At 44.2% G+C, this 24147-nt stretch overlaps 1 protein-coding gene across 4 annotated transcripts in view; it reads left to right on the top strand.

The window, feature by feature from the left end:
• Nucleotides 1-24147, top strand: part of COL15A1 (collagen type XV alpha 1 chain) — a 638286-nt gene that overhangs the window by 462851 nt on the left and 151288 nt on the right. For all 4 annotated transcript variants that reach the window (XM_066579143.1, XM_066579144.1, XM_066579146.1 and 1 more), the window contains exons 26-27: nt 18377-18445; nt 18542-18583. In XM_066579143.1, coding sequence (XP_066435240.1) covers nt 18377-18445; nt 18542-18583 — 111 coding nt within the window. The remainder of the gene's footprint in view (nt 1-18376; nt 18446-18541; nt 18584-24147) is intronic.

Genomic DNA, 24147 nt, shown 5'->3' with positions numbered 1-24147 from the left:
CTCAGAGTCACTTTGTTCTTAACTTACCTGAAAGCCAAGCAACTATTGTAAACAGGCAGCAGTTCATCTAAGAATTACTTCCTGTTTGCAAATGAACTGTGTTTATACTGTACATGTGCTGTGATGCTGAAATAAATGCTGGCAAGTGCCAAATTTATAAGAAATTGAAGTCTCCTGAGCTGTTTCTACATCTGTAGTGGCCATTTTTCAGTCCAAGAGGTCGACGATCCGCAGGCGAGAAGTCCCGTTGCTACAATATCTATATATATAAAGGCAGAAGCCCTCACTGACTCACTGTCTGACTGACTAATTGACTGACTGACTCACTCACTTACAGTCTGAATGACTGACTTACTGACTCACTGATTCACTCACTGACTGACTGGCATACTGACTGACTAGCTGACTGACTGACTGACTCACTCACTGACTAAATAACTAACTGACTCAGTCACTCATTGACTGACTCCCTCATCGACTGACTCCCTCACTCACTGACTGACTGATTGACTGACTCACTTTCTCACTGACTTGATTGACTGACTCACGGACTAACTGACTGACTGACTGACTCACTTTCTCACTGACTGATTGACTGACTCACTGGCTGACTCACGGACTAACTGACTGATTGACTCACTCACTGACTCACTCACTGACTCACTCACTGACTCACTCACTGACTCACTCACTGACTCACTCACTGACTCACTCACTGACTCACTCACTGACTCACTCCCTGACTGACTGAAAGACTGACTGAAAGACTGACTGACTGACTGACTGAAAGACTGACTGACTGAAAGACTGACTGACTGAAAGACTGACTGACTGAAAGACTGACTGAAAGACTGACTGAAAGACTGACTGAAAGACTGACTGAAAGACTGACTGAAAGACTGACTGAAAGACTGACTGAAAGACTGACTGAAAGACTGACTGAAAGACTGACTGAAAGACTGAAAGACTGACTGAAAGACTGACTGACTGACTGACTGACTGACTGACTGACTGACTGACTGACTGACTGACTGAAAGACTGACTGAAAGACTGACTGAAAGACTGACTGAAAGACTGACTGAAAGACTGACTGAAAGACTGAAAGACTGACTGAAAGACTGAAAGACTGAAAGACTGACTGACTGACTGACTGACTGACTGACTGACTGACTGAATGACAGACTGACTGAATGACAGACTGACTGAATGACAGACTGACTGAAAGACTGACTGACTGAAAGACTGACTGACTGAAAGACTGACTGACTGAAAGACTGACTGACTGACTGAAAGACTGACTGACTGAAAGACTGAAAGACTGACTGACTGACTGAAAGACTGACTGACTGACTGAAAGACTGACTGACTGAAAGACTGACTGAAAGACTGAAAGACTGAAAGACTGACTGACTGACTGAAAGACTGATTGACTGACTGAAAGACTGACTGACTGAAAGACTGACTGAAAGACTGAAAGACTGACTGACTGAAAGACTGAAAGACTGACTGACTGAAAGACTGACTGACTGAAAGACTGATTGACTGACTGAAAGACTGACTGACTGAAAGACTGACTGAAAGACTGAAAGACTGACTGACTGAAAGACTGAAAGACTGACTGACTGAAAGACTGACTGACTGAAAGACTGACTGACTGACTGAAAGACTGACTGACTGACTGAAAGACTGACTGACTGAAAGACTGACTGAAAGACTGAAAGACTGACTGACTGAAAGACTGAAAGACTGACTGACTGAAAGACTGAAAGACTGACTGACTGAAAGACTGACTGACTGAAAGACTGACTGACTGAAAGACTGACTGACTGAAAGACTGACTGACTGAAAGACTGACTGACTGAAAGACTGACTGACTGAAAGACTGACTGACTGACTGACTGAAAGACTGACTGACTGACTGACTGACTGAAAGACTGACTGAAAGACTGAAAGACTGACTGACTGAAAGACTGAAAGACTGACTGACTGAAAGACTGAAAGACTGACTGACTGAAAGACTGACTGACTGAATGACAGACTGACTGAAAGACTGACTGACTGAATGACAGACTGACTGAATGACAGACTGACTGAAAGACTGACTGACTGAAAGACTGACTGACTGAAAGACTGACTGACTGAAAGACTCACTGACTGAAAGACTGACTGACTGAAAGACTGACTGACTGACTGAAAGACTGACTGAAAGACTGACTGACTGAAAGACTGAAAGACTGACTGACTGAAAGACTGACTGACTGAAAGACTGACTGACTGAAAGACTGACTGACTGACTGAAAGACTGAAAGACTGACTGACTGACTGACTGAAAGACTGACTGACTGAAAGACTGAAAGACTGACTGACTGACTGACTGACTGAAAGACTGACTGACTGAAAGACTGAAAGACTGACTGACTAACTGAAAGACTGACTGACTGACTGACTGAAAGACTGACTGAAAGACTGACTGACTGAAAGACTGACTGACTGAAAGACTGACTGACTGAAAGACTGACTGACTGAAAGACTGACTGACTGAAAGACTGACTGACTGAAAGACTGACTGACTGAAAGACTGACTGACTGACTGACTGACTGACTGAAAGACTGACTGACTGAAAGACTGAAAGACTGACTGACTGACTGACTGAAAGACTGACTGAAAGACTGACTGACTGAAAGACTGACTGACTGAAAGACTGACTGACTGAAAGACTGACTGACTGACAGACTGACTGAATGACAGACTGACTGAAAGACTGACTGACTGAAAGACTGACTGACTGAAAGACTGACTGACTGAAAGACTGACTGACTGAAAGACTGACTGACTGAAAGACTGACTGCCTGAAAGATTGACTGACTGACTGACTGAAAGACTGACTGACTGACTGAAAGACTGACTGACTGACTGAAAGACTGACTGACTGAAAGACTGAAAGACTGACTGACTGAAAGACTGACTGACTGAAAGACTGACTGAAAGACTGAAAGACTGAAAGACTGACTGACTGAAAGACTGACTGAAAGACTGACTGACTGAAAGACTGAAAGACTGACTGACTGAAAGACTGAAAGACTGACTGACTGACTGAAAGACTGACTGACTGACTGAAAGACTGACTGACTGACTGAAAGACTGACTGACTGAAAGACTGACTGACTGACTGAAAGACTGAAAGACTGACTGACTGAAAGACTGAAAGACTGACTGACTGAAAGACTGAAAGACTGACTGACTGAAAGACTGAAAGACTGACTGACTGACTGAAAGACTGACTGAAAGACTGACTGACTGAAAGACTGAAAGACTGAAAGACTGACTGACTGACTGAAAGACTGAAAGACTGACTGACTGACTGAAAGACTGAAAGACTGACTGACTGACTGACTGACTGAAAGACTGACTGACTGAAAGACTGACTGACTGACTGACTGACTGACTGAAAGACTGACTGACTGACTGAAAGACTGACTGACTGAAAGACTGACTGACTGAAAGACTGACTGACTGAAAGACTGAAAGACTGACTGACTGACTGACTGACTGACTGACTGACTGAAAGACTGACTGAAAGACTGACTGACTGAAAGACTGAAAGACTGACTGACTGAAAGACTGAAAGACTGACTGACTGAAAGACTGAAAGACTGACTGACTGACTGAAAGACTGACTGACTGAAAGACTGACTGACTGAAAGACTGACTGACTGAAAGACTGACTGACTGAAAGACTGACTGACTGAAAGACTGAAAGACTGACTGACTGAAAGACTGACTGAAAGACTGAAAGACTGACTGACTGAAAGACTGAAAGACTGACTGACTGAAAGACTGAAAGACTGACTGACTGAAAGACTGAAAGACTGACTGACTGACTGAAAGACTGACTGAAAGACTGAAAGACTGAAAGACTGACTGACTGACTGAAAGACTGAAAGACTGACTGACTGACTGAAAGACTGAAAGACTGACTGACTGACTGAAAGACTGACTGACTGAAAGACTGACTGAAAGACTGACTGACTGAAAGACTGAAAGACTGACTGAAAGACTGACTGAAAGACTGACTGAAAGACTGACTGACTGACTGACTGAAAGACTGACTGAAAGACTGACTGACTGACTGACTGAAAGACTGAAAGACTGACTGACTGAAAGACTGAAAGACTGACTGACTGACTGACTGACTGAAAGACTGACTGACTGACTGAAAGACTGACTGAAAGACTGACTGACTGAAAGACTGACTGACTGAAAGACTGACTGACTGAAAGACTGAAAGACTGACTGACTGACTGACTGAAAGACTGAAAGACTGACTGACTGAAAGACTGAAAGACTGACTGACTGACTGAAAGACTGACTGACTGAAAGACTGACTGACTGAAAGACTGACTGACTGAAAGACTGAAAGACTGACTGACTGACTGAAAGACTGACTGACTGAAAGACTGACTGACTGACTGAAAGACTGACTGACTGAAAGACTGACTGACTGAAAGACTGACTGACTGAAAGACTGACTGACTGAAAGACTGAAAGACTGACTGACTGAAAGACTGACTGACTGAAAGACTGACTGACTGAAAGACTGACTGACTGAAAGACTGAAAGACTGACTGACTGACTGACTGAAAGACTGAAAGACTGACTGACTGAAAGACTGACTGACTGAATGACAGACTGACTGAAAGACTGACTGACTGAAAGACTGAAAGACTGACTGACTGAAAGACTGACTGACTGAATGACAGACTGACTGAAAGACTGACTGACTGAAAGACTGAAAGACTGACTGACTGAAAGACTGACTGAAAGACTGAAAGACTGACTGACTGAAAGACTGAAAGACTGACTGACTGAAAGACTGAAAGACTGACTGACTGACTGAAAGACTGAAAGACTGACTGACTGACTGAAAGACTGAAAGACTGAAAGACTGACTGACTGACTGAAAGACTGAAAGACTGACTGACTGACTGAAAGACTGACTGACTGAAAGACTGACTGAAAGACTGACTGACTGAAAGACTGAAAGACTGACTGACTGACTGACTGAAAGACTGACTGAAAGACTGACTGAAAGACTGAAAGACTGACTGACTGAAAGACTGACTGAAAGACTGACTGACTGAAAGACTGAAAGACTGACTGACTGACTGAAAGACTGACTGACTGACTGAAAGACTGACTGACTGACTGAAAGACTGACTGAAAGACTGACTGACTGACTGAAAGACTGACTGACTGACTGAAAGACTGACTGACTGAATGAAAGACTGACTGAAAGACTGAAAGACTGACTGACTGACTGACTGAAAGACTGACTGAAAGACTGACTGACTGACTGACTGACTGACTGACTGAAAGACTGACTGAAAGACTGACTGACTGAAAGACTGAAAGACTGACTGACTGAAAGACTGAAAGACTGACTGACTGACTGAAAGACTGTCTGACTGACTGAAAGACTGACTGACTGACTGAAAGACTGACTGACTGAAAGACTGACTGACTGAAAGACTGACTGACTGAAAGACTGACTGACTGAAAGACTGAAAGACTGACTGACTGAAAGACTGAAAGACTGACTGACTGAAAGACTGAAAGACTGACTGACTGACTGACTGACTGAAAGACTGACTGACTGAAAGACTGACTGACTGAAAGACTGAAAGACTGACTGAAAGACTGACTGACTGAAAGACTGACTGACTGACTGAAAGACTGACTGACTGAAAGACTGAAAGACTGACTGACTGAAAGACTGAAAGACTGACTGACTGACTGAAAGACTGACTGACTGACTGAAAGACTGACTGAAAGACTGACTGACTGAAAGACTGACTGACTGAAAGACTGACTGAAAGACTGACTGACTGACTGAAAGACTGACTTACTGAAAGACTGACTGACTGAAAGACTGACTGACTGACTGAAAGACTGACTGAAAGACAGACTGACTGACTGAAAGACTGACTGACTGACTGAAAGACTGACTGACTGACTGAAAGACTGACTGAAAGACTGACTGAAAGACTGACTGAAAGACTGACTGAAAGACTGACTGACTGACTGACTGACTGACTGAAAGACTGACTGACTGACTGACTGACTGAAAGACTGACTGACTGAAAGACTGACTGACTGAAAGACTGACTGACTGAAAGACTGACTGACTGAAAGACTGACTGACTGAAAGACTGACTGACTGAAAGACTGACTGACTGACTGACTGACTGACTGACTGACTGAAAGACTGACTGACTGAAAGACTGACTGACTGACTGAAAGACTGACTGACTGAAAGACTGAAAGACTGACTGACTGAAAGACTGAAAGACTGACTGACTGACTTCCCTCCACTGAATCTGCTGTGATACCTTTAAATTTGTCATAATCTGTGCGCAATGGTATGTTTCATTCATCCATTGCTCCGCTCCATCTGAATTTGATTGCTCGGCCTTCCCTCCACTGAATCTGCTGTGATACCTTTAAATTTGTCATAATCTGTGCGCAATGGTATGTTTCATTCATCCATTGCTCCGCTCCATCTGAATTTGATTGCTCGGCCTTCCCTCCACTGAATCTGCTGTGATACCTTTAAATTTGTCATAATCTGTGCGCAATGGTATGTTTCATTCATCCATTGCTCCGCTCCATCTGAATTTGATTGCTCGGCCTTCCCTCCACTGAATCTGCTGTGATACCTTTAAATTTGTCATAATCTGTGCGCAATGGTATGTTTCATTCATCCATTGCTCCGCTCCATCTGAATTTGATTGCTCGGCCTTCCCTCCACTGAATCTGCTGTGATACCTTTAAATTTGTCATAATCTGTGCGCAATGGTATGTTTCATTCATCCATTGCTCCGCTCCATCTGAATTTGATTGCTCGGCCTTCCCTCCACTGAATCTGCTGTGATACCTTTAAATTTGTCATAATCTGTGCGCAATGGTATGTTTCATTCATCCATTGCTCCGCTCCATCTGAATTTGATTGCTCGGCCTTCCCTCCACTGAATCTGCTGTGATACCTTTAAATTTGTCATAATCTGTGCGCAATGGTATGTCCCATTGCTTCATATAAATTGAATTGACTCTATTTGTACTATACGTATTTTCGTCATCACCTCCCCCAAATAGTTTTCTCCCTGTCTCATCTTAGTGTTGCTGGACACAGTTTGTTTTTGTAAGAGGGCAATAAAGCGCCCCCCCCATCTTGTTCCTTAGCCATCTAAAGGTGGGGTCAGCTGGTTGACTAGTGAAATGTAACAAGCCACTCCCAGCTGAAGTCCTATAGCCAGAACTTTAAAGTCAGTTCTACCCTCCATGCCTCCCCTGAGGCAGCCTCCCCTGATGTGTCCAGCACTAAGTGTTGATGCTGTTGAATGATGCAGTTATACAGCGCAGTTGGACAGTGCAGGAGACAGGTAACATGCACAACTGCCCAAAGCATGAAGGGAAATGCTCTCCTCTTTGCACTAATCTCCTTCACTATCCTCTTTTCAAGCCTTCACACTTTCCTTCAACGTCCAGCCCCAACACACTCCATCCACATCAGCCCTTCCCTCCTCTCCTCACCTATGTATGGCTCCCATGCACTGTTCAACTTCCTAAGACGCCTTCAACCCCCTAATACTGCAAAGAAACACCTCAGCCACCCACACAAATCCCCTAGCCATGTGCTCACCCTTGCTACTCTGCTACTTCTAGCTGCAGGGGACATCTCCCCCAACCCAGGCCCACCCCGTACTGTTCTCTACCAAAATGCCCCCCCTGCCCCATTCAAATGCGCCCTATGGAACTCCCAATCTGCGTGTAACAAACTCCCAACTATCCATGACCTTTTCACCAGTAAACACTTGAACTTGCTCGCCCTCACGGAAACCTGGATACAGCAGTCCGATTCTACCTCCCCCGCTGCATTGTCCTATGATGGCCTGCAGTTCTCCCACACCCCCAGATCGGATGACAGACGCGGTGGAGGAGTAGGCATCATCCTCTCCCCAAACTGTACCTTCCAGGTCATTCCCTCAGCTCCCTCGCTTACTTTTCACTCCTTCGAAGTCCACACCCTGCGACTCTTCCGCCCACTGCCTCTGCGTGTCGCAGTTATTTACCGCCCCCCAGGTCCTACCCGCCTGTTTCTAGACCACTTTGCTGCCTGGCTCCCCCACTTCCTATCCTGTGAAATGCCAACCCTCATCCTTGGTGATTTCAACATTCCTACTAACGACTCTAGCTCCTCATCTGCCTCCCGGCTCTTAACACTTACCTCCTCCCTTGGCCTATCGCTAATCTCTGACTCCCCCACTCATAGAGATGGTAACACTCTCGATTTAGTTTTCCTCCGTCTCTGCTCTGCTTCTCACTTTACTAACTCCCCACTTCCACTCTCGGATCACAACCTTCTCTCTTTCTCCATCAGGCACCCTAGCATCTCTCCTGACCCTCCTATCTATCGCACCTCTAGGAACCTCCAGTCTGTCCGCACTAAACAGTTTGCCGAAGCTATTCAGTCCTCCCTATCGCCCATCTCTCGCCTCCCCTGCCCTAACCTGGCAGCCGAATACTACCACACCACCCTCAGCCGTGCCTTGGATGAAGTGGCACCGCCCGTGACGCGAGCTGTCAAACGCAGACCACGGCAACCCTGGCTCACGTCCCAAACACGCTTCATCCGGCGGTGCTCTAGGTGCGCCGAGCGGCTGTGGAGAAAGTCAAAGCTGCCAGCAGACTTCCTCCATTTCAAATTCATACTTAAAATGTATAACCTAGCCCTTCACCATGCCAAACAAGTTTATTTCACCTCCCTTGTCTCCTCACTATCCCACAACCCCAAACAACTCTTTGAGACCTTTCACTCCCTCCTCAGCCCCAAGGAACAGGCCCCTGCGACAGACCTGACTGCTGGAAAGCTAGCTGCCTATTTCAAAGAAAAAATTGACCACATTCGAAAAGAAATCTCTGAAAGCTGCGTGGTTAGCCCTGATCCCAGCTTCATCAGCACTGCACCCAGCACCTACTCACTATCTACGTTAGAACCAACGACAGAGGAAGAAGTCTCCAGGCTCCTTTCCACTGCCCGCCCTACCACCTGCGCCAGCGACCCTCTCCCCTCTCACCTCCTCCGCTCCCTTTCCCCAGCTCTCATTACTCACCTTACCACAATCTGCAACCTCTCCCTAACCTCTGGCACTTTTCCCTCCTCATTCAAACACTCCATTATATCCCCTCTGCTTAAAAAACCAACCCTGGACCCGACTAATGCTGCTAACTACCGACCCGTCTCAAACCTCCCCTTTATCTCCAAATTACTGGAACGCCTGGTCTACTCCCGGCTTACTCGCTTTCTCTCTGACAAATCACTCCTCGACCCCCTCCAGTCTGGTTTCCGCTCTCTACACTCGACCGAAACTGCCCTTACAAAAGTAACAAATGACCTGATGACTGCAAAGTCGAGAGGATATTACTCTCTACTAATCCTCCTTGACCTGTCTGCTGCATTTGACACGGTCGACCATAATCTCCTTCTCACTATGCTCCACTCTATTGGTCTAAAGGATACTGCTCTCTCCTGGTTCTCCTCCTACCTCTCTGACCGCTCTTTCAGTGTTTCCTTTGCTGGTTCTATCTCTGCTCCACTTCCTCTCGCTGTCGGGGTACCCCAGGGCTCGGTCCTTGGTCCCCTTCTTTTCTCTATCTATACTGCCCCAATTGGACAAACCATCCACAGATTTGACCTCCAATACCATCTCTATGCTGACGACACCCAACTATACACCTCCTCTCGTGAAATCTCTGGACCATTCCTCCAAAATATCACCGACTGTCTGTCTGCTGTCTCTAACACTATGTCCTCCCTTTTTCTCAAACTAAACCTCTCTAAAACTGACCTCCTTGTCTTTCCACCTTCTAACCGACCTCCCCTCAACATCTCCATTCCAGTGTCTGGCACCATCATAACCCCCCGACGGCATGCCCGATGCCTTGGCGTCACACTGGACTCTGACCTCTCCTTTGCCCCCCATATCCAATCTCTGGCCCAAACATGCCACATGCACCTCAGAAATATTGCTAAAATACGTCCGTTCCTAACCACGGACACGCTAAAGACGCTCGTGGTTGCGCTCATCCACTCCCGGCTTGACTACTGCAACTCGCTACTCATTGGCCTCCCCCGCACTAGACTCGCTCCGCTCCAATCCATACTAAATGCAGCAGCTAGACTCATTTTTCTATCCAGTCGTTATTCAGACGCCTCTGCATTATGCCAGTCGCTGCATTGGCTGCCCATCCACTGCAGAACTAAATTTAAACTCCTCTACCTCACTCACAAAGCTCTGCATGGTGCTGCACCACCATACATCGCCTCCCTACTGTCAGTACACCACCCAGCCCGCTCACTCCGATCGGCTAACACACTCAAACTAAACACCCCTGTAATACGAACCTCTCATGCTCGCCTACAGGACTTCACTAGAGCAGCACCCATCCTCTGGAATGCTCTACCCCAAGGCATCCGGACAATTCCCGATGCACGAAATTTCAGACGTGCCTTAAAAACGCACCTCTTCAGGGAAGCATACCAAATCTCCTGACCTAGTCCCCTGCCCCTCACTATGGTGCTCCACCCTGTTTGCCTTCTGATAATTGATCTGTACATAATATTTCCTATTGCCTGTGTCCCCCACCCCCTGCACCTCCTGTACCACCCTCAACCCATTTGTGTCTAACCCAATGTACCTTATATTGTAATTGTTGTATTGTTTTGCATTTATCCATGCCTGAAAGCGCTGCGGAATAAGTTGGCGCTATACAAATAAAGATTATTATTATTACTGACTGACTGACTGAAAGACTGACTGAAAGACTGACTGACTGACTGACTGACTGACTGAAAGACTGACTGAAAGACTGACTGAAAGACTGACTGAAAGACTGACTGAAAGACTGACTGAAAGACTGACTGACTGACTGACTGACTGAAAGACTGACTGACTGACTGAAAGACTGACTGACTGACTGACTGAAAGACTGACTGACTGACTGACTGACTGAAAGACTGACTGAAAGACTGACTGACTGAAAGACTGACTGAAAGACTGAAAGACTGACTGACTGACTGAAAGACTGACTGACTGACTGAAAGACTGACTGAAAGACTGACTGACTGACTGAAAGACTGACTGACTGACTGAAAGACTGACTGACTGAAAGACTGACTGACTGACTGAAAGACTGACTGACTGAAAGACTGACTGACTGACTGACTGACTGACTGACTGACTGACTGAAAGACTGACTGAAAGACTGACTGAAAGACTGACTGAAAGACTGACTGAAAGACTGACTGAAAGACTGACTGACTGACTGACTGAAAGATTGACTGAAAGACTGACTGACTGACTGAAAGACTGACTGACTGAAAGACTGACTGACTGAAAGACTGACTGACTGAAAGACTGACTGACTGAAAGACTGACTGCCTGAAAGACTGACTGACTGACTGACTGACTGAAAGACTGACTGACTGAAAGACTGACTGACTGACTGAAAGACTGACTGACTGAAAGACTGACTGACTGAAAGACTGAAAGACTGACTGACTGACTGAAAGACTGACTGACTGACTGACTGACTGACTGAAAGACTGACTGACTGAAAGACTGACTGACTGACTGACTGACTGAAAGACTGACTGACTGAAAGACTGACTGAAAGACTGACTGACTGAAAGACTGACTGACTGAAAGACTGAAAGACTGAAAGACTGACTGACTGACTGAAAGACTGACTGAAAGACTGACTGAAAGACTGACTGAAAGACTGACTGACTGAAAGACTGACTGACTGAAAGACTGACTGACTGAAAGACTGACTGACTGAAAGACTGACTGAAAGACTGACTGACTGAAAGACTGACTGACTGAAAGACTGAAAGACTGAAAGACTGACTGACTGACTGAAAGACTGACTGAAAGACTGACTGAAAGACTGACTGAAAGACTGACTGACTGAAAGACTGACTGACTGAAAGACTGACTGACTGAAAGACTGACTGACTGACTGACTGAAAGACTGACTGAAAGACTGACTGAAAGACTGACTGAAAGACTGACTGAAAGACTGACTGAAAGACTGACTGACTGACTGACTGAAAGATTGACTGAAAGACTGACTGACTGACTGAAAGACTGACTGACTGAAAGACTGACTGACTGAAAGACTGACTGACTGAAAGACTGACTGACTGAAAGACTGACTGACTGAAAGACTGACTGACTGAAAGACTGACTGACTGAAAGACTGACTGCCTGAAAGACTGACTGACTGACTGACTGACTGAAAGACTGACTGAAAGACTGACTGACTGAAAGACTGACTGACTGAAAGACTGAAAGACTGACTGACTGAAAGACTGACTGACTGACTGAAAGACTGACTGACTGAAAGACTGACTGACTGAAAGACTGACTGACTGAAAGACTGACTGACTGACTGACTGACTGAAAGACTGACTGACTGAAAGACTGACTGACTGAAAGACTGACTGACTGAAAGACTGACTGACTGACTGAAAGACTGACTGAAAGACTGACTGACTGACTGAAAGACTGACTGACTGACTGACTGACTGAAAGACTGAAAGACTGACTGACTGACTGAAAGACTGACTGACTGACTGAAAGACTGACTGACTGACTGACTGAAAGACTGAAAGACTGAAAGACTGACTGACTGAAAGACTGACTGACTGACTGAAAGACTGACTGACTGAAAGACTGACTGACTGAAAGACTGACTGACTGAAAGACTGACTGACTGACTGAAAGACTGACTGACTGAAAGACTGACTGACTGAAAGACTGACTGACTGAAAGACTGACTGACTGACTGAAAGACTGACTGAAAGACTGACTGACTGACTGAAAGACTGACTGACTGACTGACTGACTGACTGAAAGACTGAAAGACTGACTGACTGACTGAAAGACTGACTGACTGACTGAAAGACTGACTGACTGACTGACTGAAAGACTGAAAGACTGACTGACTGAAAGACTGAAAGACTGACTGACTGAAAGACTGAAAGACTGACTGACTGAAAGACTGACTGACTGAAAGACTGACTGACTGAAAGACTGACTGACTGAAAGACTGACTGACTGAAAGACTGACTGACTGAAAGACTGAAAGACTGACTGACTGAAAGACTGACTGAAAGACTGAAAGACTGACTGACTGAAAGACTGAAAGACTGACTGACTGAAAGACTGAAAGACTGACTGACTGACTGAAAGACTGACTGAAAGACTGACTGACTGAAAGACTGAAAGACTGAAAGACTGACTGACTGACTGAAAGACTGAAAGACTGACTGACTGACTGAAAGACTGACTGACTGAAAGACTGACTGAAAGACTGAAAGACTGACTGACTGACTGACTGACTGAAAGACTGAAAGACTGACTGACTGACTGAAAGACTGACTGACTGAAAGACTGACTGAAAGACTGAAAGACTGACTGACTGACTGACTGACTGAAAGACTGACTGACTGACTGACTGAAAGACTGACTGACTGAAAGACTGACTGACTGAAAGACTGACTGACTGAAAGACTGACTGACTGACTGAAAGACTGACTGAAAGACTGACTGAAAGACTGACTGACTGAAAGACTGACTGACTGAAAGACTGACTGACTGAAAGACTGACTGACTGAAAGACTGACTGACTGAAAGACTGACTGACTGAAAGACTGACTGACTGACTGACTGACTGAATGACTGACTGACTGACTGAAAGACTGACTGAAAGACTGACTGACTGAAAGACTGACTGACTGAAAGACTGAAAGACTGACTGACTGAAAGACTGAAAGACTGACTGACTGAAAGACTGACTGACTGACTGAAAGACTGACTGACTGACTGAAAGACTGACTGAAAGACTGACTGAAAGACTGACTGAAAGACTGACTGAAAGACTGACTGAAAGACTGACTGAAAGACTGACTGACTGACTGACTGACTGACTGAAAGGCTGACTGAAAGACTGACTGAAAGACTGACTGAAAGACTGACTGAAAGACTGAAAGACTGACAGACTGACAGACTGACTGAGTGACTGAAAGACTGACTGACTGACTGACTGACTGACTGACTGAAAGACTGACTGAAAGACTGACTGAAAGACTGACTGAAAGACTGACTGAAAGACTGACTGAAAGACTGAAAGACTGACAGACTGACAGACTGACAGACTGACTGAGTGACTGAAAGACTGACTGACTGACTGACTGACTGACTGACTGACTGACTGAAAGACTGACTGAAAGACTGACTGAAAGACTGACTGACTGACTGACTGACTGACTGAAAGGCTGACTGAAAGACTGACTGAAAGACTGACTGAAAGACTGACTGAAAGACTGAAAGACTGACTGAGTGACTGAGTGACTGAAAGACTGACTGAAAGACTGACTGACTGACTGAAAGACTGACTGAAAGACTGACTGACTGACTGAAAGACTGACTGACTGACTGACTGACTGAAAGACTGACTGACTGACTGACTGAAAGACTGACTGACTGACTGACTGACTGAAAGACTGACTGACTGACTGACTGAAAGACTGACTGACTGACTGACTGACTGAAAGACTGACTGACTGACTGACTGAAAGACTGACTGACTGACTGAAAGACTGACTGACTGACTGAAAGACTGACTGACTGACTGACTGACTGAAAGACTGACTGAAAGACAGACTGACTGACTGACTGACTGACTGAAAGACTGACTGACTGACTGAAAGACTGAAAGACTGACTGAAAGACTGACTGACTGACTGAAAGACTGACTGACTGACTGACTGAAAGACTGACTGACTGACTGACTGACTGAAAGACTGACTGAAAGACTGACTGAAAGACTGACTGAAAGACTGACTGAAAGACTGACTGAAAGACTGACTGACTGACTGACTGACTGAAAGACTGACTGAAAGACTGACTGAAAGACTGACTGACTGAAAGACTGACTGACCTGACTGACTGACTGAAAGACTGACTGACTGACTGACTGACTGAAAGACTGACTGACTGAAAGACTGACTGACTGAAAGACTGACTGAAAGACTGACTGACTGACTGAAAGACTGACTGACTGAAAGACTGACTGAAAGACTGACTGAAAGACTGAAAGACTGACTGACTGAAAGACTGAAAGACTGACTGACTGAAAGACTGACTGACTGAAAGACTGACTGACTGACTGAAAGACTGACTGACTGAAAGACTGACTGACTGAAAGACTGAAAGACTGACTGACTGAAAGACTGACTGACTGACTGACTGAAAGACTGACTGACTGACTGACTGAAAGACTGACTGACTGACTGACTGAAAGACTGACTGACTGAAAGACTGACTGACCGATTGACCGACTCTCTCACTCACTGACTCATGGACTTACTGACTGACTACTAAGTGCAAAAGTAAGTGCACCCCTATGCAATGTACCTAATCTGATTCTCTAACTTGAAATTTGGCACAACCATTCTTTAGGTCCTACATAGCATTGAATAATCAAGTTGTCACCCCTTTACATAAGGGTGCACTGACTTTTGCACTTAGAAAAAATAATGTACCTAATCTGATTCTCTAACTTCCCAGTGTCGTATAAACTTGAAATTTTGCACAGCCTTTTTGTAGATGCTAAAATGGAAAAGTAAATGGATCACAACTTGATTATTCAATGGCAAGTGCAAAAGTAAATGAAACCCTATGTAATGTACTGAATGTAATGCTCTAACTTCCCGGTGTCAAACAAACCTGAAATTTGGCATGACTATTCTTTAGGTCCTAAGTAGGAAAAGGAGAGGGGTCCAAACTTATTTATTCAGCTCCAAGTCCAAAAATAAGTGACCATCCTCCTATGTAATGTACCTAAACCTATTCTCTAACTTTCTGGTGTTGTACAAACTTGAAATTTGGCATAACCTTTTTATAAGTCCTAAATAGCAAAAGTAAAGAAGTCACAATTTGATTACTCAATTCAAAACTCAAAAGTGCAATAATTTGTGACCTCCCCCATTTAATGTATCTAATCTAATTCTCTTACTTCCTGGTGTCGTACAAACTTGATGTTTGGCAAAACCATCCATTCTTTAAAGGGGTTGTCCCGCGCCGAAACGGGTTTTTTTTTTTTCAACCCCCCCCCCCCCCCCGTTCGGCGCGAGACAACCCCGATGCAGGGACGTACAGAAAGCTTACCGGAGCGCTTACCTTAATCCCCGCGCTCCGGTGACTTCTCTACTTACCTGTGAAGATGGCCGCCGGAATCCTCTTCCTCCGTGGACCGCAGCTCTTCTGTGCGGTCCATTGCCGATTCCAGCCTCCTGATTGGCTGGAATCGGCACGTGACGGGGCGGAGCTACACGGAGCCAGCATTCTGCACGAGCGGCTCCATTGAAGAGAGCAGAAGACCAGGACTGCGCAAGCGCGGCTAATTTGGCCATCGGAGGGCGAAAATTAGTCGGCACCATGGAGACGAGGACGCCAGCAACGGAGCAGGTAAGTAAAAAACTTTTTATAACTTCTGTATGGCTCATAATTAATGCACAATGTATATTACAAAGTGCATTAATATGGCCATACAGAAGTGTATAGACCCACTTGCTGCCGCGGGACAACCCCTTTAAGTCCTAAATAGGTAAAGTAAAGGACTCACAACTTGATTATTTAATACTAAGTGCAAAAGTAAGTGCACCCCTATGTAATGTAACTGATAACACACATCTGAACTGCGCAAACATGAAATTTGGCACGATCATTCTTTACATCCTAATAGGAAAAGTAAAGGGGTTGCAACTTCAATAATCATTTCTAAGCATGAAAAACTGGGGAAATCCACAATACAGAACATAGTTCTTTTCTCAGAACCCATAAACCCTAGAGAAATGATTTGTATACTGAGGAGAATCTACCTCACCTCTCTGTGTATATACTGAAGAGAATCTACTCCACCTCTATGTGTATATACTAAGGAGAATCTACCTCACCTCTATGTGTATATACTGAGGAGAATCTACCTCCCTTTCAAGTGTATATACTGAGGAGAATCTACCTCACTTCTACGTGTATATACTAAGGAGAATCTACCTCACTTCTATGTGTATATACTGAGAAGAATCTACCTCACCTCTGTGTGTATATACTGAGAAGAATCTACCTCACCTTTATTTGCATATACTGAAGAGTATCTACTTCACCTCTATGCGTATATACTGAGGAGAATCTACATCACCTCTATTTGCATATAGTAAGGAGAATCTAACTGACAGTTATGTGTATATGCGGAGAAAATCTACCTCACCTCTATTTGTATATACTGAGGAGAATATACCTGACATCTAGGTGTATATTCTGAGGAGAATTTACCTCGCTTTCAAATGTATATTCTGAGGAGAATCTACCTCACCCCCTACGTGTATATACTAAGAAGAATCTACCTCACCTCTATGTGTATATACTGAGGAGAATCTACCTCACCGCTATGTGTATATACTGAGGAGAGTATAACTGACCTCTCTGTGTATACTGAGGAAAATATAACTGACCTCTCTGTGCATATACTGAAAGACTGTAAAGTAGATAAGGAAGCGGCCATAGTTTGCAGGCATGGAGCATGCCTTTAAGGCTAAGAAGGGCTGCAACCTCTAGTCTGTGGGTAAATTTGAATAAAAAGGGGTATTACCTTGAAGGGTAAAAATTTGAGAAGAGTGGGAGGGGCGGCACATTTTGCAGAGGGACATTGGTAGATGCAGCCTGAGGATAGTCTAACACTCCTCTATGTGTATACATATTTTATTCCTCAGTACCTCTGAAGTAACCGCCACTCCATAAATGTTTCCGTGCAAACAGATAAACACCTGTACCAAGTCTACTTGGGCTAAGCCGGGTATATTAGCTAATATATATATATATATATATATATATATATATATATATATATATATATTGGAGAGTGCACACAGATAACAACTATATAGTAAAGAGCTACTTACAAGAAAATAATACAGGGGTGAAGATAGCTTTTTTTTTCCTTGCAAGAAATATAAAATGTGTAGAATTTTGAAGCCAACAAGAAAAACCTCTTTTAGGTTGAACAGTAATGTGTGCATGGAATTTAGAATAGAAGAAATTATCAAATATAAAATATGGTCTATCTATTGGAGTGTGACTACTGTACTTCTAAAAAACATAAAACCATGCAGATATAAATGTAGCTGATTGGTGTTAAACATGAGGCAATAGCCTTAGTTCATTGCAGTAAAGATATTTTAACACTCACAGGGTCCTCGAGGACTACCTGGACCACCTGGCCCTCCAGGAGCACCAAGTCCTGTTTTAAACATCAAAGGAGTAAGTACTTGGCAACAATGATTAATATTACAGTAGTTGCAAATTCGGAAAACTGCTTGTCTTACTTAAACATATGTCTTTCTCAATTTCATCTAGAAAGTTTTTCCAGTCCCTCCTAGACCACACTGCAAAGTCCCAGTAAGTTCTACAGCATCTGCTGCTGAAAGGAGTTCATTAAGAATAGTTTATTTGTATTTGTGAACAATGACATTGTAAGATTCCTTGGTATGATATGAATGCGGGAGCATAAGTGCCCGAAAACCATTCCAGCAACTTTCACAGGAGCAATAGTTGTTCAAGTGCCGGGGTTGTTCTGGTGCACCTACCTCCATTCACAGTAAGCAGGAGTCATGCATTGATTGAGTGGCTCCTCTATACACTGCGTAGAAGTCGCTCTGTAGTTCTGTGTTAGTGAACTAAAAGACTAGTGACAACTGAGCCATTTCTGTAAGGAGCCGTATGTACATGGACCAACAGTCTACCAAAAGTGCTCATTTAAACAATTATTCAGTTGACTATCAGCCCATATAAAGGTACCTTAGGGGATCCTTCAAACAAGTGTAGGCACAGATAAGCTCATGATAGCATGACTTTTTGCACTATGAAGGTCACACTATTGTGCGCATATCTGAATCGGGGACCATTCACATCGGCACAAGACAAATCTGTGCCCTGATTGAGAAGTCTGTGCAGCCTAATTAGTCCCTGATTTGCATACAAATGCTGCCTTAGATGCGCAAATGCACTCAAAAATAGTCCATGTCACATTTTATAACATGTATAATGTTTAGTTGGAGACCAGACAGCCAGGTGAAGCCACCTGCTCTAAAGCTTTGCCTAATGGCATCCATCTTAGATCACTGGCAACCTCCTCCCTTGAAGCTCTAGAGAGAAGATTTGGGATTGGTGGAGATAAAGCATGCCACACTCCGCTAAGTATGAGACAGTAAGATGAAATAGACTGGGAGTAGCAGTATTGCACAGGGTAGAGGGGAAATTATAAAGTCCAAGGTAATACTTGGCAAATTTCTTGGCTAAGAGAAGCATAGAATCTAAATCACGTGAGGTTCTCCCTTTACTCTATTCTTCCTTGGTCAGACCTCATCTGGAATACTGTGTCCCGTTCTGGGCACCCCACTTTAAAAAAGGCATAGACAAACTGGAGGAAGTTCAGAGCGGTCTGCAACTCATGTCCTATAAGGAACGGTTAAAGGATCTGGGAATATTTAGCTTGCAAAAAAGAAGACTGAGATGAGACTTAATAGCTGTCTACAAATATGTGAAGGGCTGTCACAGTGCAGAGGGATCAGCCCTACTGTCATTTGCATAAGGAAAGACTAGAAGCAATGGGATGAAACTGAAAGGAACGCGAGACACAAATTAGATATTAGAAAAAAAACTTCTGACAGTGAGGGTGATCAATGAGTGGAACAGGTTGCCATGGGAGGTGGTGAGTTCAACTTAAATGGAAGTCTTCAACCAAACGCTGGATAAATATCTGTCTGGGATGATTTAGTGAATCCTGCACTGGGCAGGGGGTTGGACCAGATGACCCTGGAGGTCCCTTCCAACTCTACCATTCTATGATTCTATGTCAAAAGGGTTTTTATTAATAGAGCCACCATGTTGGACAATGGAGGGAATAGTACTTCTGGACCTCTGAGCTCTGAGGAAATGAGACAAAATGCTACTGTACCTGTAAAAATGTCACATGCCAAAGCTGGAAAGCATAAGCGTTGCCGGATTAGGTATAGTTGTACCTGAAGCGCAATAGTATGTGGTTCTGGTTAACCATATTAGACTTCCATTGAGAAAAGTAATTACATTGTACAGTCAAATAGTAAAACATTTGGAGGACTGAAAGTCACCCCTTTCCATTTCAACGTTGAACTTATGAAAGCCCCATGCTGGTGTGTTTCCCCTTCCAAATCAGTTGTCAGATCCAAACATTGGGTGCTTTAAAAATCCTAAGGCCTCATGTCCACAGGGAAAATCGGGCCCGCTACGGATTCTACATGTAGAATCTGCAGCGGGTCCCTCCTGCCCCGCGGACATGAGCGCTGAAAATACGAATAAATAAGAATTTACCTATCCGTAGCGGGCGGCGAAGCTCTGCTCTTCCTCACGGCCGGACCTTCTTTTTCGGCCGGCGGATGAATTCCTGACGCCGGCGGCACGTCGCCGGCAGCACGTCGCCGACGTGCCGCGCGCATGCGCCGGGCACATCCGCCGAGCCGAAGCAAGGGAGATGCGGCCGTGAGGAAGAGAAGAGCTTCCCGGCCCGCTGCGGGTGAGTAAATTCTTTAAATTCCTATTTTAGGTCTCCCGCGGATCCGGACGGCTTCCATAGGCTTCAATAGAAGCCCGCGGGAGCCGTCCCCGCGGGAGACCCGCACGAAAATGGAGCATGGTCCAGATTTTTTCATGCTCCATTTTTTTAAAAATCCCTTTTATTGACGATCCGCGGGTATTTATCTACCCGCGGGTGGTCAATGCATCCCTATGGGGTGCGGATCCGCGTGCAGGTAATCCGCTGCGGATCCTAAATCATATTTTCCCCGTGGACATGAGGCCTAATAGAATCTACATTGGACTATTTGTGCCAATAAAATAACCTCTCCCTCTTCACAAATGGTAATCTCTACGCCATTGATATTGGAAGTTTTTTTTAAATTTCAACTTTATAAGAGATGCTGCTTTTAAATTAATAAATTTCTAGACCCTTGTAGAAGTCGTCACGCCCAAATATTTAACCTCTTAAGGACCAAGCTCTTTTTAGGGATTGAGGTGGTTTTACTGGCCTATCTTTATTTCTTCAGCTACCAGAATTATTTTTGCTGGATTATATAGGGCTATCTTAAATATCTTTTCTCACTGACTTTTTTCTGCTTATTAGTTTTATTAGGGGTATAAAGGTAAAAACAAAGATTTTTTTTTTATCTATAACTTTTTTTTTTAAATTAAATTGGTATATTTAGGCTAAAATAAAGTATGGGAATACGTTCCTCGTTTTGTTTCAGATATTTTGCTATATAATTTGTATAGTCTCAGATTAAGCAGATGACGACTGTTTTAGTCGTTAATGGTGGGTCATTTTCTCTTACGTGTGTGTGTGTGTATATATATATATATATTATATAATATATATATGTAAGTTTTTTTAAATTTCCTTCTGTAATTTTAAACATTAGATTTTTATTGAGAAAAAGGGAAGAGACATACATCCAAACAATACATAAGCTTAGTTAACCGCTAAACACAGTAGTTTTAGATATTTGCTGTACATGCATATCAAACTCCCTCCTCACTTTTATTTAAAATTTTCTTAGCTTAAAACTACACCACCTCTCAGATTTATTAGATGCACTATGTGACTGGCTTTATACTTGTTCACTTTGTTGTAACGGCATATACTGTAGATAATTCGCATAAAGTCGACTTATAAGACCGCAATAAAGCCACAGCACAAAACAAGAAACAACGAAATAAGGCAGCGTTAAACAGTTCAAAATATAAACACAGGCAACACCTAACTTGATTAATGTACGAAAATTATGTATGGTCCCTCCACATGCTCCACATCTCCTCGTATTTAGCCATATTATTCTCCCTGAATGCCAGCCATCTCTCGTATATCCTTTGTTCCGCCATTAGAGAAATAAATTCCTGAGCCAGTGGGGGCGAGGTTTCCCTCCAATGCCTCGCTATCAAGGTCTTTGCGGACATCAAAGCGTGTCCTACCAGGAGCCTAATTGGGAAGGGGAAGACCTCCAAGCCCAGGAGTAATAATATCTGTCTTGCGTCTCTTTGGACACGAATTCTCAGAGTTCTGTCTATCAAATTAAGGATGTCATGCCAATAATTGTAAAGTTTAGGACATGACCAGAAAACATGTAAGAGTGTGCCCCTCTCCCCACATTCCCTCCAGCACATACCATCTCCTTTCCGAAATCTGGAACAAAGGAGAGCGGGGGTGTAATACCATCTCAGGTTCACCTTTACCTGCACCTCCAGAACACCCATACCTTTAGTTGCTCTCTTCGCCAATTTGAAGGCGCTTATCCATGTTTCTAACGGGACAACTATTTTCATCTCTTTTTCCCAATTTAACATGTGTACTTTTTTGTTCGGGATGTTGTTCCCCGACAGAATATCATAGTAAACCCTTGTCTCAGATTTTTCCACAGTGGATGGAGATGAAAACTTTTTTATGATTTCTGATGGTATTTTTATCCTGTGTAATTGGGATCTAGACAAGAAGTGCCGGATCCTAGCGAATTTAAATGAGTCTCCTTGGTATAGGTTGTGCATGGCGCAAAGGTCCTCAAAAGTTTTCAGTTCTCTACCTGACATTAGGTCGGACACGTTTAGCACCCCTCTCTTGCTCCACTCTCTCAAATCTAAATCTTGCAAGAACAGGCTCACAGTTTCCAGGGGAATTTGAGGGAGTTCCAAACTATCATAAGTTGCTATCTTTACTGTCAGTTCCCTCCATACCACACAAGACGCTAACGAGGTGGGAGAGAGGGACCCCGCATCCACCCTCAGGGTTGTTTTTAAAATTGGGAGATCTGACATGGCCTCCAAAGAAGCCGCTAAGAGGAGCGGTCTGCACGAGTCTAGTTTCGCAAGGCTGCTCTCCATGCCTACCCAGCCCAACTTATCCTCCCGCAGGAGCCATCGTTTAGTTTGATTCAGGAGGGAGGCTCCATAATATTTTGCTATATCTGGGATGTCTGCTCCTCCCCCAGACCGCCTCATCGCCAAAATAGACAATGCTACTCGGGGCTTTTTCCCCCCCCAAATATAATCCGATAACTGTCTCTGTAATTTAGATAGTGTGGCCTTTGAGATGACTATTGGAAGAACTCTGAACAAGTATAAAATTTTGGGAAGTAGCTTCATTTTATACGTCATAATTCTGCCGTACCATGTCAAATTGAGCTTGGCTAGGCGTTCTAATTCCTTCTGTACAGAGTCCAACAACAGTGGGTAGTTGATTTTTTCTAGATCGGCCAGATTGGGGGACAGGTGAATTCCCAGGTATGGGATAACATCATTTCTCCATTCAAACGGGAACTCTTTTTTAATCGCATCCCTCAGGTCATTTGGTGCGTTCACACCCATAATCATGGATTTGTTTATATTGAGTTTGTATTGTGAGACCTCACTGAAACTTTGTAGAATTTTTTGGGCTGCTCGCAATGAGCTTAGCGGGTGTGTTAAAGTGAGGATCACATCGTCCGCGAAAAGGCCAATTTTATGCTGACGAAGGTTTAACGGGATCCCTCTAACCTCAGGTGAAGACCTGATGCATTCTGCCAGAGGTTCGACCGCGAGGACGTACAGGATGGGGGATAACGGGCACCCCTGTCTCGTACCATTTGAAATTTTAAAGGGTTCCGACAAAATTCCATCCACTAGCGTCCTAGCCGATGGTGCGGAGTATAGGGCGCGAACGGCTCGTAGTAGACCCTCTCCTATGCCAAATCTTTCTAATGTTTTGAATGCATACTCCCAATGGACACGGTCGAATGCCTTCTCGGCATCAAGTGCAAGCATTACCGCCTGAGATCGGGAATGCTTCAGGGAGTGCAGAAGATTTATTATCCTACGTGTACCATCAGAGGCCTGCCTCCCCTTCACAAACCCGACCTGGTCGGAATGGATGATTTCAGGGAGAATCCCCAGGAGCCTCCGTG

Source organism: Eleutherodactylus coqui, chromosome 9 (genome assembly GCF_035609145.1).
Source record: "Eleutherodactylus coqui strain aEleCoq1 chromosome 9, aEleCoq1.hap1, whole genome shotgun sequence".
Lineage (NCBI taxonomy): Eukaryota > Metazoa > Chordata > Amphibia > Anura > Eleutherodactylidae > Eleutherodactylus > Eleutherodactylus coqui.
This window is presented reverse-complemented; position numbering and strand designations above follow the sequence as displayed.